Here is a 15,755-nt window from a genome sequence, read left to right as displayed (position 1 = left end):
CAGCTCAGTGCAGCAAGCTCACCAACCTGTCCTCACTGTGACTTCACAGGACTGACTGTATAACCTCAACACCTACCTCTTAACTGACCGCTACTCCCAACATCTGGCGTTTCCAAAATCAGTTGTATGTTTTGGTCTAAACATCAAATTCCTTTTGATTTCACTTGAATTCGGGAGACGTCGCATTCCTGTACATCAGTCAGAACGTGAACTAAAGGCCAGATGTTAATGTGTACACCCACTCAAAGCCACGGGTGCTACAGTGTTTTGTTTTTCTTTCTCCCTAAATATTTGAAAATAGTTCATTAGCAGCTGGCTTATGACGCCGCAAATAAATCGATTTGTTGTGCTTGTTTTCTCTGCTTTTATTTTGTTTAACTGACTCGTGATGTTGGCTTCATGTTGTGTTTTAAATGACAAACTTATTTTTTTCCCCAAGCAATTACAGCAATGTAATAAAAATGTATCTATTTTCTCTTTCTCTTTCCAGTCTACAAGCAAACAAGTGTCAGATGACCTGTGACGTAGGGACTTATTACAATGGCCACAGAAGGACTTGTGAACCCTGCCATCGGGCCTGTGCCACTTGTGCAGGTAAGAGGTCAAAAGCCAAAAAATGTTAAAATGCACCACCCCTACTAAAAACTCACTAGGTCAGTGTTAACTTTTTGTTTTGCAGCCATTTTGAACGTTAAGAGACATTTTTTTGGTCGTTTTCTTCTGTTTATCATGTTTTTTTGTTTTTTTTTAATCCCTTACCAACAACCCTGAAACGTGTATTCATGTCTTTGTCAGGCACAGGTATCGAGGCCTGCACTAAGTGTGCAGAGAGCTACTTGCTTGAGGAGTGGCGGTGTGTGTCAACCTGCAGCACTGGCTACTACTTGTCAGAGCAGACCTCAGACAACGGACAGGTGCAGAGGTCTTGTAAGAAGTGAGTCACCCCACACACATCCAAAAAGCTCCACACCACAGAGAAATACGTGTAGGTTTCATTTTTAACCTCGGTTTATTCTTTCCTAGCACTACTTGTTCTCTCTGTAGTGCACAGTAGTCGCAAATGTTGCACTATCCCTTTATTAAAAAACTGTAATTCAAATAGAAATTAAGTAATTTTGCTTGGGGTAAAAAAAAAGGTTAATAAACTGAAGCAAGAGGAAACATACCCAGATAACCTACTACAATGGACTTTGCTGCCATTAAAAGTTTACAATAAGAGCATGCACCTGAGTCAACTTGTATGTACAGTATATGTGAACATTTTTGAAAGGAGCGTACTTCTGTATGCAGTTCTTCTGCTTCACTCTTCACTAATGTGAACCTAGAATGTGTGAAAGAGAAGGGAGAGACCATACTCGCATACTTCTAAACTCATATTCCTATTTTTGATGACTACTTTGACTCTGTGGAGGAGTTTGACTGTGGGTGTGATAGGAGTCAGACATCTTGGCTGCTTTTTTTTTATTATTATTATTATCAGTGCTTAGGTTGACTTGCCTCCCTGTGGATTTTTCCTCTCCAACCTTGATTTTTTTTTTATTGCTCACTTGACCCTTTACCGTACGTGATTACTTCATTCTCTGTTAGCTCCTTCTTGGTCTCAGAAACCGACATCAGATTGTTTCCAATAAATGTTTTGACTCATTTTCACGCTAGCAGGAGGGTAATTGTGATAAGAGTGTTTTCTTGTTGCCTAATTTTTGGTCTTTTGCTCCTCAAGGATTATTTCAGATACTTTCTTATCCTGTTTTTCTTGAGATAACAGTTGTGTTAAAAAAAAAAGATAAGAAAAAAAAGTACTCTCTTACTGTGTGCATGAACAGGTCAAAGAAATAAAGCAAACAAAGTCAGTAGAAGATGGCTGGATTGTCCTTGAAGACGAGTTCCAGCTTTAAATGAGGATATGTGAGCATAGTTCAGAGCTGGAAAGACTAGTATCTAACCCTTCATACAACCATCTGCAGGTGTGACCATAGCTGCTACGAGTGCTTGGGGCCCGGTGAAAGAAACTGCAGCAGCTGTGTCAGTGGGTACAATCTGGAAGCAGGCGCCTGTGTGGTCAGCACCATCTGCAAAGATGGTGAGTTGTCAGCTTTCTTATCTCCTAGATGGTCTTGATGTGTTTATTTGTTGCACTGCACCTCAGAGGGAAAGTTTGGTCAGGTTGCATACTAGTATGATCTGCAGTGAATTTTCTGTAAGGACTAGGACCCCTAGAGCACTTAATTGGACATTCAGAGCATGAAAATGAAAGGTTTTATAATAAATTAGATTCACATCAATGTTTTTTTCAAATTGGGCAAAAGTCCACAAACTATTGTCTAAACAATCCCCAGCTAATCAAAATACCAAAAGCCTCAGAGGTGCAGATTTACATCTCAACTCACTGCCAGTCTGAGCCTATTTTGCATCTGCATTTAAATTAAATTGTGTAATATGCCACAGGGTATAAAACAAATGCAAAACTTTGCTTTATTAAGTCAAAGCTAAGGTTTCAACTGTAGCCTTTTTTTTTTTTTTTTTACATTTTAAAGCTTTGCACTAACTTCTTGAATAAAACCGTTCAAAGGGCACTGTTGTCGCTTCAAAACAGGAAGGCGGTCTGTCCTTGCTTTTTGCCTTTTGTGTTCTCTCTGTTTTGCGTAAAACTAATATAAAAACTCTCTGGGGCTACACACTCATACATGAATCACCCTTTTACTAGTTTTCACCGCACACTGCATGGGCTAAAGAGTTTCTTGAACATCTACTACCTCTTAACACCTTTCCTCATTTTTGACGTGTTCCATATCATGCTGTCCTCTACAGTACTCTACTCTACTGATTTCACTTGTGTCTGTACTTGCTCTCACCATTTTTCCTCTGCTCTGCTTTGTGGTCTTACCTTTTCCAATTAATGCATGTTTTGAGTTATGGATCTTTTAATATAAACATTGCTTTTTTCACTAACTTGAGACTTAGCCTGTGATTTGCTGCTCTTGCCATGACCTTCTAGTCAAAAGGAGCCTGTGGCTGCAAAGTCTCACGGCTTGTGATGAGATAAAGCTCATAGGAGAAAAATGGTCTTTGCTGTGTGACCTTTACACTTTACTCAAAGTGCACACTCAGTCTGTTCACAACCTACCTCACTGCTTCAGTATTGTTTAAACTGATAAGCAGCTGAGAAGTGGCCAGCATGTTTGGATGCTGTTGATAAATGCAGGAACTGGCTGACAGGTTTTTACAGACTGGTGGTCCACTTTATGTTTTCTCTAATGCTGAAAAATGACTCCCGAGTTGTGAATTTAAAAGAGAAAAAAAAAATCGTCAATTTTCTAATTGTGTGACGTTTGTTTTCTCTCTCTCTCTGTTTTTTTTTTCTCCCGAATCTGTTTTCCCTCTCTCCTGACATGGATCCAATCACTCCACTGGACTACAATCATTTTCCACCTCGATGAACATCACCTGTGATTGGATCAAAAAACTCTCCCTGTTACCTGAATCCTCTCCTGACCAATCACATGGCTCTGCCTACCATTCAACCATTTCTAATGGTTCTACCCTGTGTGTGTGTCTGTGTGTGTGCGTGCATCTTTTCCCCTCTCCCCTCCTTCCAAACTCCCCTTGTATCTCCTCTTCCTGGTCTGTGGAAAGCAAATGAAGAATCTTGGGCGGAAGGCAGTTTCTGCGTGCTCGTTAAAAAGAACAATCTTTGCCAGAGGAAAGTGCTGCAGCAACTGTGCTGCAGAACGTGCTCGCAAAAGGGGTGACGGGATGTACTCACTGGGCGTAAAGGGAGTGCAGGGGGGGATGTGGGGGCACAGGGGGCACCCCTCCTTCTCAAGGCCCCCCTGCCCACTCATTCACAGTCACATAATTTATAAGAGAATCTGTGCCTCTTAAAGGGACTGCATTGGAGGTGCGATGACAGGACTACAACAAACCTACCTTTTTTCTGTACTGGGACATACACACGTGGTCAGGGTGTAAAATGACTGGGACTTATTTCAAGAACAAACAAGCAAATGAAAACAAAAGTGAAAACAAACAAAAGAATAAACGTGTCGGTATTTTGTGACCAAAGCATCGATGCCAAAATAATTGAACCTTCTTTTTTGTTGCCAGTGTAGGAAGCATAGCTAAAACAGGAGCCACTCAGCCTGTGAGAACTCTGAATACGTCTGTGTGCATTTTTATTTTGGCTTCTCTTCCTCCTCTCTTTCCAGTGTTAACGATAAACAGATGGAAAGTGAACATACAGTAGGAAAGGCTCTGGTTTTCTGCCTGTAAATATACGTCAGAGGAAAAAAAAAAAAGAGAAGCTCACTCAGTAATGTGAAAATAATGTCTGTCTGGGCTGACTTTGGCTGTTTAGGGGAGGGAGGACAAATTCACACACAGTTATATACACACACATACACGCACACACAGGCAGAGCATAAAGATACATATATACCACACACATACACTTATAAACATGAACTCAGACACATAAATCAGCCGTCACTTGAAGTTACAGAGGCCACAGTGTCACCATATGCCAAGACTGATGCACGTTACTGACCAAAACCACCTCATTTCATTTATTTAAAAACATAAACCTGCCCTCTGAATAGTGTGTGTGAGTGTGTTTGTCTTTATTGGTGTGTGTAGAAGAATGCCATTAATTCCTGATGTAAGCCCAGGCAGCATTGATTCATTCCAGAGGTACTACAAGACGAGTCGATAGTCATTCCTTCCGGAGCTTTCTGCAGGGAAGGCAATGCTGCAGTGAGTTATAATGAATTTGTGGTACCAGGGATGCACCGACGCCCATTTTTCACACATGATGCACATTCTGGACACCAAACTTTGGCCCAAAACCGAGTATCGATTCCATCCATTACTGTGATTGAACAATCTAAAGCTCCACCATTATTTTGTTGTCATCGGATTGAATAATGGAAGTCAAACTTATATTTGTTGCAGGGATCCTCAACTTTTCCATATGTTGGCTTGATTGTCCATGTGCCGTAATGAAACCATGATAAAGACGGTTTGTCCAGTAAGAATAATTGATCTGTATCGGTGCATCCCTTCATGTACTGCTGTCAAATAAAGTAGAGTTTTAGATGTCTCTTCGTCATTCCATTTGAATGGAAATGCCTATCAACTGATACGCATCTGGTATGGTACTGGTATGGCTCTACACTTTCAACACAGAAGGTCAATGATCGGCACAGAAAATATTCTGTTGTTGTCATGTTTCATCTGCAGGTAGAGGTCTCTGACAGGCAGACAGACTGCTGTGGTCCAAATCAGAGCTGTGACATTTTTTTTTACTTTCAGTTATTTTCAAAAAGGGAGTTTATCCAAAATGTAGGTATTGAGACGCATTCGGCCGTAGAAACTTGTTGTTCAGTCAGCCCAAGAAAAATTGGATAACAAACACATAGAGGCAATCAATTTTTTTTCTATTTAACAACAATTTTTTTTTTTCGATTTGTTAAAAACAGAAAGTGAACTGAAAGCATCACAGCAGAACCAGGAATGTGTCAGAAATGTTCATTCATATCGAGTCAAAACTGTACTTGTGTTAAGGCCCGGCGGACTTCAGACGCCTGGTTTCTCATCCTGTCTGTCTCTGAATTTTACCCGATGAAAGTCAAAGGTTATTCTGGTGGTGCTGGTTTCTAATAAAGAACAGCAAAAAAAATAATAATAATGATGTTTAAGGTTCTTACTCTGTGTGGGTCTTCACACCTGCAGCTTGAGCATTTACAGTATTAGATGAATTGTTGTACTGTCAACTGGTTATGGTTCTTGATGATTTGTAATAAAGCTTGATGAATCCCCTGTTTTGGTTAACAAAAAACTTATTCTTGGTCATTGTTTAAGATGACTTGAATTGACTTTTAGATTGTGTGGTAGTAGACACTCACACATACACACACACTCGCACGCACACACTCTCTCTCACACACACACACACACACCCCTCATATAAAAGCTGTTTTTATTGTGTACCTGTGACATATCTGTGACAATGCATTATTAATGTTACTCAAAGTTCTAGTTTTGAAAATTTTTTTTTTTTTTTTTTTTTACTTAAGTGTTCTTATTAAAATGTTTAATCTGTTCTTGTTTTTGTTTTCTTTTCAGTTCTCATTAGTTGTATTTACAGCGTATTCATCAGTATTAATTGATCCCTTCGTCATTTTTGGTAATCTTTTATTCTCACTTCCTTGGCTTTGTTTTCACTTTCCTGTTTGTGTTTCCTTTGGTTTAAAGAAAAATTCATGAAAGGACATAAGACCATTGAAATTCACAACATTACTTTCAAAAACTTCAAGTTTTTCAGCACTTGATCAGAGTAAGTGAGTTCCGCATGCCCCAGGCAGAACACTTGAAGGGAGACGTGTGTGCTCACTGACAATTAGATGGAAGTTAAAAACAGGTCATCAGTGCAAGCTTTTACTGCCTTATTGGGGCAAATCTCTCTGTTTTAGGATTCAATGGAAACCACTTTTACATTCATAGGACAGCTAATACTGTCCTAACTGAATGCGATGCTCGCTCTCGTTGCATTCACTTAGGACACGGTGTTATACAAACCTGGAAATATAACTTATTCTCCTGTTCTATTTTTTTTCCCTATATTGCAGGATTTTTCTTTTAATAGTTTTTTTTAAATAACTCATCAGCTCATTTCTGTCAGAGGAGGGAGTAGATAACAAACCTCTCTGTCATCAGCTACATTTAAACCCATTCAATATTAATTGATAAATAATAGTGCTATTAATATCAACTGTTCCTCAGCCTTGCTTCAACATGTCAATGCTAGTGCGTAGTCCTGACACAACTGTGCATACATACATACATGCACTAAATATATAACATATCTTTGATCACTACCTGTAACCAAACATCCCAGTCAACCCCACGCAGCCATCTGTTGGTATCTGGGGGAGGCACACAAACACACACCAGCTCTGACCAGTAGTATCACAGTTCAGTTCTGACCTAGTTTGTCATGTTGCACAATTTGCTTGGATTCCCCCAAGTGTCATAAAATCAGACAATGTAATAGGTTTTTCCACAGCCAGCGTACAAAGGCTCAGTTATTTAATGATGAAATAAAGTCGGCCAATAAATTTTAATCCTCACCCAGCTCCAAACAAATGTTGCTATTGAAAATATCTCTTGGAAGTCAGAGGTACAGCTCTCTAATTTGCGGACTTAAATAATGTTATAACTCCAATATGTAGTATTATATTTAATATGTCGACAGTCAGGTCATATGAGGAGCCGTGAGAAACCTTAGTAAATCCTGCAGGAACTCACTGGCTCGATGGTTATCACAGTGTGTTTTGTCTTAAGGAGCTTCACGCCTCTAAAGACCCTAAGGTGTAATAGGAAATGAAATCCTGTGGACAAATAATGTCTACCTAAATTCAGGTCAAGAAGCAGTTAATTCACTGTGCTAATAACCAGACAACAAAGAGTGATTGATACTTTCTTGACCTGTTGCAGGGCGCTGAGAATATGTTGCTCTACTTTCTTGGTCCCAGTTTGTGGAGGTGGGGGTGTGAGGAGGATAAGGATGGAGACGCAGGTGTGATATCTGCAAACAGAGTAGACTGTCAGTGTCCTCACAAGGTCAGCCGTGTCCATAACAGCGGAAAAGTTTTACTCCCTTGAGTGACAAGCTCACTTTCTTCTCTCCTCCATTCTTTACCCGTCTGGCAGTGGGAGTCCAAAGTGTCTGCTTTTGCTGAGTGGAGCTGTGCGGCTTTCCATCCCTTGAGAACTTGGCTCCCTGTTTGTTTGTGCGAGTGAGTGAGGGGGACGACAAACAGAAAGACAGGGAGACAGAGACCGTGTGTGTGTGTGTGTGTGAGAGAGAGAGAGAGAGAGGGAGAGTGACGGCGTTTATTAGGGGGCTGTTTGAATGGTTTCAGCAGAGCTCTGCTGAATGGGAAGCCACCGCCTGTTGTGTTTGTACACAAAGAAGCTCTTTTGTTTTGAAAGGAACAATTGAGCTTTTCACAGAAAGCCAGAGAGCACAGGCAACCTCGCCGCTGCCTTGAAGAGCGTTCTCTCTCTCTCTCTCTCTCTCTCTCTCTCTCTCTCTCTCTCTCTCTCCCTCTCTCTTACACACATACACACAGAGAGCTCCATCCTTATGCTTGAGCCAGTGTCTGTCACCTTTGTCTAATACAAAGGTAGGGTAGAAGACAATGTTTATGCCTCTTTTGTTATAGCTCTTTTCAGTGGTGCCAAGTGTGAAGCTGAAGGATTTTTCTCAGTCCTATACTGTAGTAAGACCTGACACAATAGCTTCCATACATATTTTTAGTTTCCTGAGCAAATGTGAGCAAAGTTTACGAAAAAACGTATTCAGGCAAGTGTAAGGATCATGCTTAGTAACTGAACATGTTTTGTAAAATGCATCACATGTTTGGTATTACATGCACAGTAATGTATCTACCTGGAGTGTGATCATGTTTTGATCAGTGCCAGTAACAGTAACTCAGCAATTACATTGCCAGGTGTTGAGATTTCTGGCACCCAAAGGTCAATTTCCAGGCTGAACTCGACAAAAACTTTCCGAACCTACGCACATTTTCAGCGGCGGAGGATGTGACCATGACTCCTTTGGAAGGCACTGAATTCTCAAGTGAAAAATAAACAAATGGCAAGTTGGTATAGTTACAGGATGTTTCTTTATGATGTTGCTCAAATCAAGCGTGCCTCATGTAGCTGAGCCACAGATCTGCTGAGGGTTTCTAAATCTGGTCACTAAAAACACCAAGATGTTTTTTTCCCCCCAACCAATATTTTCTCACTCTGTCCTGTTCATGGTCTCCTTATCTCCTCACACTTTGCTTTACTGAATAGATTCATTTCTTAATACACACCTCAAGGTCTCCTTCTGCACTGAAGCTTTAGCGTTGTCCATCATGTGTAAATTGCTTTGGATAAAAGTGTCTGTTCAATGAGTAAAAAATGTCATAGTATGAGTGTAAAGGCTGCAGTCACTGACTGAGAGTCACCAGCTGTGAGCCAGACAGCATACGATCATGGAGAGAACATGCAAACTGGACACACAAAGGTTTGAATAAAGGTTTTGTAACTTTCTTCTTCTGATTAGAATTAGTTTGCGCAAGTGTGTGTGTGTGTGTGTGTGTGTGTGTGTGTGTGTGTGTGTGTGTGTGTGTGTGTGTGTGTGTGTGTGTGTGTCAACAGTGATGATCTCTGTTTGTTTATCAAGTCTTGGATTTTCCTCTCAGTGGCTTCAAGTTCACAAGGGGCCAAACAAAAATCTCAAGTCCAAATTGTATCTCTGTTTATTGTAAAAGCACTTTGGAAATAGAGAGTACATCGGATTTAACATTGTCAAACACGTTTTTAAATCTGTGAATTGGCATGTAATATAAAAACAAGTCAATCAAGAAAAGAAGAGGCATAGTCGTTATCGTGCAACAGATGTCAGGAATCAAAAGATAATGAGCTGGACCTTCACTGGAATGAATCGGTAACAAATGACTTGTTTATTATAATTGGTGTAAATAAAACACAGATCACAGCATCAACTCAAGTCACTGTAAGTAAGAGAGAGAGAGAAAAAAGAAGTGAGCTCACGCCTAAGCAAAAGGAAGTCAAAGAAAGAGTGTGTAGCATCATGTGTGTGGTCATGTTGTTCATGCCCACTCTCTGTCTGCAGGACAGTACCTGAGTAAACATGGCACATGTCACCTGTGTGATGCGACCTGCCAGCAGTGCACAGGTCCGGAGGCCGAGGACTGCACCAGCTGCCCTGACTCACGGTGAGGACCACTGACACACAAACAACACCACAGTCCACGACTCCAATCCAACCACCTCGCAGACCCCCACAGAGTCAGATTTAAGCTGTCGATTGTAAAAATCCTTGTGAAAGTTATTACTAGAGGATTGTTGTAACACCTTTTGACATTTCTGTTTGTGTCTTGGAGTCATTTAAGCCAGTTAACACAAACTAGTAACATATGTCTGCTATTAAACGGTGTTTTAGTCTCAAACACAAGGAGAAATATGCCACAAATCACCTCATAGTACAGGATAGGGGAAATTATGACCTAAAAACTCAGACATTATTCAACAGTTAAATTACTTCTTAAATATGTTCACATAATTGGTGTGTGTGTGTGTGTGTGTGTGTGTGTTGATTATTGGTGCATCGGTGTGTCTGTAGCCAGGAACCAAACTAATTTACAGCTAAAACAGTAGCACTGACCGCTAACATGAAGAATATCAGCAAAGACCTTATAATTAACATGACATATAATTGAAGAGTTTAACTACAAAGCAGACAGTTTTAAAAGTAAAAATATATATCCCGCATCGAGCGGCCCTTTCCTGCGTGTCATTCCCCCCCCTCTCTGCCTCCCCATTTCCTGTCTCTCTCTCCACTGTGCTTTCAATTGAAGGCCAAAAAGACCCCCCCCCCCCAAAAAAAAATATATATATATATAAAAAAAGTAGAAATATATGAAGTTTATAATATTTATACACTAAATAGTGAGTCCAGAAGTTCTGTATTCAGCTGATAACAAAAACATATCACTGGTGCTTTCATTTTTGTTGTTTTTGTTTTTATTTTAAGGAGGTAAAGAAGTGTTACTCTATAAATATGTATGTTTTACACTGTGGTTAAAGCTGAGTTTGTCCTTTCGTTGTGAAAATCACCTCACTTGCAGGGTCTTTGATGATGGGCGCTGCCCCATTCACTGCCAGACAGGGCGTTTCGCAAAGGGGAGGGAATGCAATCACTGCCACTACACCTGCCACGAGTGTAAAGATGAGGGACCAGACAGCTGCACCAGCTGTAAAGAAGGTAAACTGACCTGCTGGCTTAGGCTTTGAAAAACCTTGACCACAGGTAGCCTTTTTGCAAAGGTTGACTTAGGTATACTTAGAAACTCATCCATCTAGCTGTGACTGGAATGTAAGTGAAATCGTGCTTTTTGATAACATCACATGGATCAAGCTAAGGCTCATTTGTGCCAGACTCCACCAATCAATCCTCTAAAAGTAAATGAAGCTAATTAAAGCAGGAATTCAGCCACGGCCTGCTGATAGATGTGTTAAAAGGGTGAATCACTCATTGGTTTTTGTTGCATCCTTGCGCAGAGGTCACTGCACATCTTGCTCAGACAAACTGAGTCTGGATTTGTTGATTGAAAAAACATACTGTAGCTGTGTAGATTTTAGGATCCAATATCTTCAGCAGCCAATGCAAAGTTCATAAGAAAAAAGAAAGAGACCTAACCCATTTTTCCCAAGAGTAAAAACAATCGTTTTGATAAAACCCGGATGTCATTAGAGTCTCACAGCTGAAGAAATATCAACCTGAAGGTGGTAGTAATAACTGTGTTTATCACGGTGTCACAGACAGTATTATGGCTGTCAGAACGAATGTATTTACACTGGGGAGATTCTGTTACGCACACACCCACCTACACACACTTCAAGACACCAGACAGCCAAGGAGAAGATTAACACCAGATTTCCCCTACACACACATACACACACACACACACACACACACACACACACACACACACACACACACACACACACACACACACACACACACATTCTCACTCTCTCAACATCATGTGTGCACACACACTCTCAATTAGCCGGCAAGTTTGTCAGACTGTGTTTGCAAATGTGGTTCCATTTAATTGCAGGTCTGTCTGAGGCTCAATGAGACATTACAATAATAACATGAAGAGACCCTCCATCTGTCTCTCCCCGTGTCATTTCTCTCTCAAAACAGCCTGTCTTATCTTGGCCGGTCACCCACCCACGCACACGCACACACATGCATACTGGTACTTACTGCGCAGACAGCTCTTGATACTGACCTTTGATAGTAACATGGAGTTTTTACACCCCTGCTGTCTCTGGGAGGCGGCGGTGGTGGTGCTAGGGGTGGGGGTTTGCTAATCAAACATACAAAGGTGTCTATTTCAAAATACTAATACACACAAGCCCAGACCTGCATGAAATCATAGTCCTAGACACTAACACAGAGGTTTGTTTTTCATTTCTGAAGACAGGCTAAAAGGATCGGAATCTTATAAGCAGATGAATACCTAATTATTAAATTCAATCACCATGAAACAATCGATGCTGAAATTTCAATCCTGCAAAATGTTTACGATTTACCTTTGAAATCCATGGATCATTCTCGGCACATGTTGTCTGAATTCCTGAATTTCTGTCTTTAAAAACAGCAAATTCAGGCTCAAGGTCAAGTTCAGTCACGAGATATCAGCAAACTAAAGCTATAGATAAAATTGGACGGGTTAATTCAGACACTAAGATCCAAAACATCCAACAACCAAAACATTCTCTCTAAAAAAAAGACCTGCAGTATAAATGTTGCAGTGTCTGTGTTTCTGTCAATGTGTGTGTGACAGCCTGTCTGAGTTCATCTGTTCCCTACACTGATTCCTTGTCTTTTCTTGCTCCATCCAGATAAATATGATGTGGTTAGGTACTTGTTTGAGGGTCAGTGTCGGGAAGTCTGTCCAGAAGGGTTCTTCCACTCTGTGAGACACCGGTGTGAACCCTGTGCTGCAGATTGCACCATCTGCACAGCAGCAGATCACTGCCTCCACTGCAGCTCAGGATACGAGACCAGAAATGGCCGGTGCGTCCCGTTGAAGTGCAGTCCAGGTAAGAAATGGAGGAGTATCCACACTAGACTTTGAATGATGATGACTTTGTAAACTCTACAGTACACAATGTTGGGAGACACCACTGTGACTATTATCGCATAGTGAGCATAGATAAGACAATTTGTTGTCTAATTCTAAAACTATGCAGCTTTGTTACTGAATTAAAGAAGAGTTCAGGAAGGATTTTTGTAATAGCTGCCACTGTGGCTCAGCACCACCGTCACACAGCTGGCCTGAATTTGGCAACGTCACCTTAGGGAACACACATGTAGCACATTGACCTCATTTTAAACCAAGTATTAAAATTCAAATGCTCAGAAAATATGCCAACACAGAGGGCTCTGAGCCACAGTTAAAAAGAAATACGCACAGAGTGACCAAAGAATTGGAAACTATTCTGGCTCTTTTGAACTCGTACACTATGGAGCTAAAAGCATTAGGATTTCTGTGTCAGCTGTGAAAAATATGCAGTTCACTGGGGGTATTTTAAGCTTCTGAAGATAACAGTCATATTTCATCAAGGTGCTTTTGAAAGTTATAATAACTGAGCTATTGAGCTGATTTTCTGTGGTGCTTCTGACATGTATAAGTTAAGCAATGAAGGAAGATGAAAAACATTAGTACTATGGGACTCTATTCAACAAAGCAAGCATGTGTATTCCTTTAGCTATTGTAGAAAGCAGGACCCTAACTTAGATAATCTATCCAGGTGATCTTTCTTTCTGCTTTCTAGTCCTAATCAACTTAAAAACATCGGCCAAATGTATTTTTTTATCATCAAAGAGAACGTGACAGATGAATACATCACGCCTTATCTCACCCAAAGGGATCAAACATTACTGCCAGCCAGTGCAGGACTCGGGAAAAGTTGAAATGTTTTGAGAGATGTTTTTTTTTTCAGATAAGATGGAGAGATGTGCAGGTGAGGAAGTGAGGAGTGTAACGATGAGTGTTTGTATGTGAGGACATAAACTATACGAGTGGGAGGATGAGATGAAATTCTTATCATATGTGGTAGGCAGGTCTCAACAGGCACAACAGACGGCTTAAACAGAAACATCTGATGGTGTGGACAAGGAGGGATCTGTCTGTTGGGCTAAGATTGTATTTGAATTTGATATTTACATATTTTCTCTTCTCTTCTCTTCTCTTCTCTTCTCTTCTCTTCTCTTCTCTTCTCTTCTCTTCTCTTCTCTTCTCTTCTCTTCTCTTCTCTTCTCTTCTCTTCTCTTCTCTTCTCTTCTATATAAACATAAATAAACATTAACATAAACATTAACATTTAACTAAACCTCATTGTAAGCAACTGTATCATCCAGAAGACGGTTAATGTGAACTCAGAACATTACACATTACGTTACATTTTTCCATTTTAAAATTTCACTGAGGATTCATGGATGTATTATGTCATTTTCAACACCATTTACTTCTGTCTTATGTATTTTTTGATCCACCACTTGTCTATTGTGTTCATCAGGTCAGGTTGCAGACTCAGAGGACTGTCTCCACTGCGACGAGGGCTGCGAGCAATGTAAACTCAGTGAGTAGACATCTTTTTCTCACCCTTCACTTTCTGTTTCTCTTCCTGCCTCTTTCACCTCCTTCAATGATCAAATTATAGAAAATAAAACCGAGTCCACTGTGGCTTCAACAGCAGCCAGGCCTGTATACTTCTGCTGTATGACACACCACAGCATCTTGCTGTCACAGCGACTTAATGAATGAATCTTGCTCTGCTCAATATTTAGACTTTGAGTCTCAGACTTATTGTTTCAGTCGTCAGAAATGAGACTCTGGAGAAACATGACACCTGCCTGCATTTACCAATGCTGCTGCTATTGATTGTTGCTGCACCTCACTCTTAGCTGCAGGCCCTCTATTACCGCATATACATAATCATAAATTAATTTAAAAACAAACAAATTAGTTAAGTTATTAATATGTAAGCTGTTCTGCAATCAGGGAGCATTTTGTTTTCTCCAAATATCTACAATCATTAAAAAAAAACAAAAAAACATTCGAACAAATATAGACTGGCTATCAGATTTCCTTTATTACCACAACTTACCCTACTATAAGAGACCACACTAGTATTTGTTGTCATATAAGGATGTTAGTAATGATGTTGGTAACCCTCTCCAAGAGCATGTGACTGATGTCAGAGGCAGACATTTAGCCAACAAAGGGTTACAAAACCTAGACTCTCCACTCCTGCGTCTGCCAGTATTCATGTGCTGTTTGCTTCCAAATTCTGAATGACGTCTTGATTAAGTTAATTGTTTATTTTTCTCAGCACCGTTAAAAGTTAAGTCCTCCCCTAAGTCTTATTCCCTGTGCTCCTCCGCCTCATCCTGTCAGTACAAGTCACATGAAGATGAGAGCACTTCCACTTCCTTCTCCCAGAGATGATTACTGGCATACCATAGAAAGTTGTTATTGTGCTGGACTCATCTGAGGTGGAGACGCACTGTTATTATGTCATTATGCATTCTGGGTTGAATATCTTTCTTCACTCTCACCCTCACCGCAGCCTCCCTGCCATCCGCCCATTCTCAGTAATCACAGTTCTGCGAGCTAAACAAGTCAGCCGGCAGATTAGAGTTTTGAGATGATTGTCTCTTTGACGCGATGCTACGGGCAAAAGAGAAGACGAAACAGAGCGTGTGGTGTCTGAACCTGGTATCTGATATGTGTGTGTGCATGTTTACACTATGTGTCATCCTGCATTTCTAAGGTTATGAAAACCAATTTCAGACATTTACAGTAATATGAGGACAATGTGAGGTTGTTTTGGTCTGGTTTCACTTTTTTGTGGGGCTGCTTTGGGTGTATGTCCTCAATCAGAACTGGGATCTAGAGACAGGTTAAGTTCAAGACATGTGCTTAGATGCAATAAAATAAACGTTCACAGCAAAATTGTACTATGTACCGGTACTTAAAAAAAAAAAAAGAATGTGTAAACCAGTAAATAGGCTGGTAACTCAAAAGTAAATAAAATGTTCTGAAGCCAAACACTAGTTCTCAAACTGAACTGTGTGTGTTTGTATTTGCATGTTAGTTTGT

At 40.4% G+C, this 15,755-nt stretch overlaps 1 protein-coding gene across 2 annotated transcripts in view; it reads left to right on the top strand.

The window, feature by feature from the left end:
- Positions 1-15,755, top strand: part of pcsk5b (proprotein convertase subtilisin/kexin type 5b) — a 72,686-nt gene that overhangs the window by 47,855 nt on the left and 9,076 nt on the right. Inside the window, exons 18-24 of one of the 2 annotated variants that reach the window (XM_085786656.1) lie at positions 491-594; positions 796-934; positions 1,965-2,080; positions 9,686-9,788; positions 10,701-10,837; positions 12,490-12,690; positions 14,170-14,232. In XM_085786656.1, the coding sequence (XP_085642782.1) occupies positions 491-594; positions 796-934; positions 1,965-2,080; positions 9,686-9,788; positions 10,701-10,837; positions 12,490-12,690; positions 14,170-14,232 (863 nt within the window). Of the gene's footprint in view, positions 1-490; positions 595-795; positions 935-1,964; positions 2,081-3,633; positions 4,301-9,685; positions 9,789-10,700; positions 10,838-12,489; positions 12,691-14,169; positions 14,233-15,755 lie in introns of those variants that run through there. The other variant, XM_085786657.1, reaches the window with a different exon arrangement.

Source organism: Trachurus japonicus, chromosome 9, assembly GCF_045865225.1.
Source record: "Trachurus japonicus isolate A0001 chromosome 9, Traja_1.0".
NCBI lineage: Eukaryota > Metazoa > Chordata > Actinopteri > Carangiformes > Carangidae > Trachurus > Trachurus japonicus.
This window is presented reverse-complemented; position numbering and strand designations above follow the sequence as displayed.